The following is a 4,854-nucleotide window of genomic DNA, read 5'->3' as shown; positions in this document are numbered from 1 at the left end:
GGATGTCCGCGGCTCCCGGCACTGGTTGTGAGGGAGGCTGGAGCTCCGCCTGCCTTCGGCTTCGGGCGGTGAGCACCGACGGGGCTCCCGAGGGGGGCCGGGGCGAGTGAACGGGGTGCACAGACGTAGCAACTTGTGTGATCGTAGTTAGTGTCCTCAGCACCGCTCCGCACCGCACCGCGACAGCGTGTGTGCGGGCTCTGCTGCCGCAGTTCTTGACGGGCTCCTGTGCCGGGCACTGCAGTCCCACAGCGGTGTATCGCCCGTTGCATCACCGAGTCACAGCCGGGGTGCATCAGGAGGCATCTCACCTCCCAAACCGTTCCCGGTTGTGATTAACAAAAAGCTCAGGTTTAATACATTAATACATGGCTTCCTCGGAGGTCTGACCTCATTCACTCAGTTCTCCCACGGCCTTGCGTGAGTTATTGGTGAACTGGGGAGGGAGGGGAGCTTTGGACAGAGCCATAAAAGCTTTATGTGGCATAGTTTCAGTGATAAGATTTCCCTGAATTTGCTGCTGTGCCTGTAGCGCATAACTTCTGTCTCATTCCACACAGTCATCAGCCTGAAAAACTACCACACCGGCGAGAAACAAGGGAAATTATTTTCAACTTGTAATTCCCCAAAATGCTGAGTACCAGGAGGAAGTCGATAACCAGTGGTGGAGGTGCAGCTTTTACGTGTTTACATTTGCTGTTTTAACGAGCAGTGCTCCACAGCAGTAAAATGATTTGCATAGGACTGTAAAAAGAAACAGCTGCTCAACTCAGACGAAGTGTAACTAATTTTATTTTTTTTCCTTTGTGACCTTGGCTCAGTTTCACGCTGGCAGGGTCAGTCGTTGCGGCCTTTATTCTGGTACAGATGAGTGAGTGTTTGAGAGAGTGCCCTGGAGGGCAGCAAGGCGGTGTGCGCCCACAGCCCTTGTGCCTGCTGCGACAGCAGGAACTCCAGTGTTCCGAGTACGCGCAGGGTGTGTGCTCTTGTGCAGGAACTGTGGGTGGTTTTGGGTTTGGGGTTGTGTTTTTTAGTGATGTGCTGAGAAAACCCAGGACTGTATGCAGTCGACTTTTAAGGAACCCACAAAAATAAAGCAGAAAAACAAACATACTGTCATTACCTTTATACTCATTGTGAGGTGGCCTGGCCCCTTGCTGAAAAAAAAATTTAGGGAATACCACATTTCAGACTTCGAAAAATCACCAAAAGCTATTGATGCTCCACTGTCTTGTTTGACTCAAATCTGAGATGATTGTCAACTTGCTCCTGATTCTAAGGAGATTGTCGGTTTCCTTAGTTTCGCACACATTGAATGATTCCCCATACAAAGGTCTCCTGATGCAATTTATTCCACCTTCCAGGAACAGTAAAACTAAGGTGAGTAATCCAAGCTCCGGGGTCAAAAATGCAGAAGTAAATTGGAATTCGTGCAACATATAATCATTGCTGCTGTCTCAAGATAAGTGTGTGTGTATATATACTGACATTCCAGGTTTACAACTTTCACAGAGGAAAAAAAGCCCTTGAGATAAGGTTCCTGTGGGACAGGCATTGCTGCTGCAGGCATACGCTGCGAGGGCGACGGTCACCTCTGGTTCTGACTGTACCTGTCCTGGTGTGTCATTTCCCATGCTCCTCCCCCTCCTGGTTTGTTGGTACAGAGCTAACAGCAGCTATCAGCTTAATACAGAGCGCTTCATAAAGAGAAGTCATCCGGCTGTGTGTAGAGCTCTGTAAGTCGGAGGCGGTTCTGTGAGTGTAGATCATACCTCTTGCCACACCACCATCGGCAGACCCGTGTGTGTGCCAAGGAGGAAATGAAGCTGGGAGGTGAAGCCAGGGCAGCTGTCCTGTGTGCCCAGACATCCCTGTACCCCTCCTAGCAGTTCCTGTGAGCGAGTCATCAGCCCGTGTATTGTGTCTGAGTCAGACAGAAGGGTGGAGGGTTGCTGAACGGGTGGTCAGCTGCCACTGAAACACACCCTACCTGGATATGATTTCCTCCGCTTGTACTTACTTGGGTACTCCTGCTGGAAATCACACAAAGTGCCGATGGTGAGTGACCAAAAGACATGTAGCGGGCTTCCTGGTATCAGTATGCCAAAAAAGGAGTCTTAAAAAGATTGCCAAAAGCTGGTTATAAATAACTTTAATTAAAATCTTCAAATATTAAAGTCAAAAGCATTGGAATAAACAAAACAGTTAGAAAAGTTCTGAAAAGAAGCTACCAGGCAAACAATAACTTTGATGTCTTGCTTGTAACACATTGTGGTGGTGGTGTTTTCCCCTGCTGTGCTCGAAACATCGTAAGGTGTTGACAGTGGCATGGGTGACGTGTCTTCCAGAAAAGGAACACGTGCAGGGGAGCACAGGTGCCCTCTGAAGCAGTTGGCTACCCCGCAGCCTGGCAGCCCCTGTGCCAGAGGCCACTCACCAAGCAGCAGAAGGGTGCGCGCGGGAAGGCACGGCCGAGGAGAAATGCCAGCAGCAACACAGATTTCTGGCCAAACTGGCTTTTGCCCAGCAGGAGGGATGTCAGCCTGGGCCGGCAGGATGCTGGGCTCTGGTGGTCGAGGGGTGGGTGGTTTGCTCAGTCTCTTTACTCTCCCATTTCCTCCAGGGAGGAAGAGACCTGAGTGAGTTAGGGAGGTGATGCAGAGCTTCACCTGCAGAGAGGTTCAGGAAGTTCTTTCTAGCTGAAGCACCTGCGAGGATGAGGAATCACGAGCCCTTGCCATGCAGCCCACTTATTTGCCAGGGCGCTGCTGGGCTCCTCTCCTTTTCTCCCCGGGGATAAAGTGTGTGCGGGCGGAGGCGAACCACCCTGCAGGAACAGCCTGTGTTTCAGGCATCAAAACCTCACCTTTGGAAAACACGGGGCCACAGCTCCATCTTGTGACTCAACTCTCCTCGGTTCTCTGCAAGGCGTTTTCCCCTGCGGGCACCCCCGACCTCGGGTTTGCTCTGTGTCCTCCCGCTTTCCGCCTCGAGATGCCCTCAGCAACCGCACCGCCTCCTCCGGCTTCCCCACGTGGTGCAGGCAAAATCAGAGCGGGGCAGCTGAAATCAAGCCCCTGCACACCCTTTCTGAAGGCAGACTTTTGAGGGAACTGCTTTAAGAGCTGTGCTTGCAGAAATGAGAGGGCGAGGTTGCAATTCCTGGCTGGCAGAGCCCCAAGTGCAGCGCGAGAAGATGATGCAGCTTCATGTGTGGCGTGGAGAAGGACCCGTGCTTGAGCGCAGCACTCCAGGCTGGACTGGGAGCAAAACCAGCCCCTGCCTGGGCTTGCTTTGCTTGTATAATTCTCCCAGGAGCTTAACAAGAATCTTCCACATACGAATTACCCAGTGGGCCGCCTAACGTGCTGGGAGAAGGTTTTGCGTGGCATGGCAATGAGATCAGGTGTTGTGGGGAAAGGTGCCCAGCACGCAGTGGCCTGGAGATGCAGAGAGGGTGGTGGAGTGGTGACTGCATCCTCTCCATCCTCGGCTGCTCCCACTGAGGGGAGCCTTTGCTGGGGGAGGCTGAGGAGATCCTGTGCTGGGAGGCCTTTTTTTTGTTTGTTTTATGCAAGCATGTTAAAAACACGGGTGTTGGAACCTGAGCTTTAAGCTCCCCTCCAATCCAAACCATTGTATGCTTCTATGATTCTGTCTTCCCCAGCCCACAGATCATACTAGTGCTGCCACAATTACATCCCTTGCCAGAATTAGAAGAATTAGTAGAAATATGAATTTCTAGGATTAAACTTCCCTACTATTCAAGGGCTTTATATTTATCCTGTGCGTGTCTATTAACCATTTAAATGCAAGCAATAGCTTTGGCGTTTTTGATAACGTAAAAGCCGTAAGAGAAGGCTGGAAGGCCGAGTACGCTGCCGGGACCAAGAGGTTTTTCAGTAAGTTCTGGCAGTGTTTTGTCATCCACCATCTGCAGCACACGGCCGTTCAGCTGAATAGACCTGGAGAGGGACAGAGAGACTGTTTGGGCAGCTGTGCTCTGTTTGCCATTGAGCACAAACAGCTCTGAACCTGAGCGTAAACTAAGCCAAACTAAACTTCCCCTGGGGGTTTATGTGTGCACACACAGACAGCATCTGCTGCACTTCCTCTGCAAGGTCTCCTTCAGAGTGGTGGCACAAGCAAGTTGAAAAGTACATGTTCCTCACTCTTCTAGTGAGGTTGACAGTGGAACAGGCTTTGAAAAGTACACATTTTAATTCATTTTTCTCCTGCAAATATTAAGCTGTCTTCTATGGCCACAGGGCAGATCCTTCCTGTGCTGATGCGTTAGCAGTGACCACAGAAGAAACCATACAAAGCCTGGACGTGTTGCTGTAAATCCGGAGCCAGCGCTTGGGAAAGCACTCTGTCTGTGCCTGTGCTAGAGAAGAAGGACTTTAGCAGCTGGTCCAGAGCCCTGAAGCCTGCTAGGAAACATCTTCCCACTTAACATCAAACAAGCCTCCTTGTACCTTATCAAGCTTTCGGCAGCCTAGTTTTAGGAGATCTGATTTAACAGAAGTCAGACCTTACTGAAAAACACCGGAAACGACTGAATGGTAACCTCTTCCCCCACCCCCTACCTTGCAGACTGAGCACGGTGCGGTTTAGAGGCCGTCTAACTCGACTCTCAATCTTCTATACAGAAACAGGAGGAACTGCACATTTACCTGGAAAGAATATTCTCTTTGCCGTGCGGCAGTAAGAGGTACTGATCCACGTTCTTGCTCGATAAGTGATTTGGTAGCTGCAAATGTTGGGTAACGTTGTAGAGGTTTAAGGCAAACAGCGTCACATCCCCTTCTCTGTACTTTGGGCTGCAAGGCAAGACAAGATGATGGTGGGGAT

At 50.7% G+C, this 4,854-nt stretch overlaps 1 protein-coding gene across 1 annotated transcript in view; it reads right to left on the bottom strand.

Moving 5' to 3' along the window:
- Positions 1–3,805: 3,805 nt before the first annotated feature.
- HPSE (heparanase) overlaps positions 3,806–4,854 on the bottom strand; it is a gene marked incomplete at its 5' end in the record, with an annotated part of 11,087 nt that continues 10,038 nt past the window's right edge. Inside the window, 2 exons of the mRNA XM_010138760.1 lie at positions 3,806–3,965; positions 4,677–4,823. Of these exons, the coding sequence (XP_010137062.1) occupies positions 3,806–3,965; positions 4,677–4,823 (307 nt within the window). The remainder of the gene's footprint in view (positions 3,966–4,676; positions 4,824–4,854) is intronic.

Source organism: Buceros rhinoceros, unplaced genomic scaffold (genome assembly GCF_000710305.1).
Source record: "Buceros rhinoceros silvestris isolate BGI_N320 unplaced genomic scaffold, ASM71030v1 scaffold2446, whole genome shotgun sequence".
Lineage (NCBI taxonomy): Eukaryota > Metazoa > Chordata > Aves > Bucerotiformes > Bucerotidae > Buceros > Buceros rhinoceros.
Note: the sequence above shows the minus strand (reverse complement) of the source record. Positions and strands in the feature narration are given on the sequence as shown.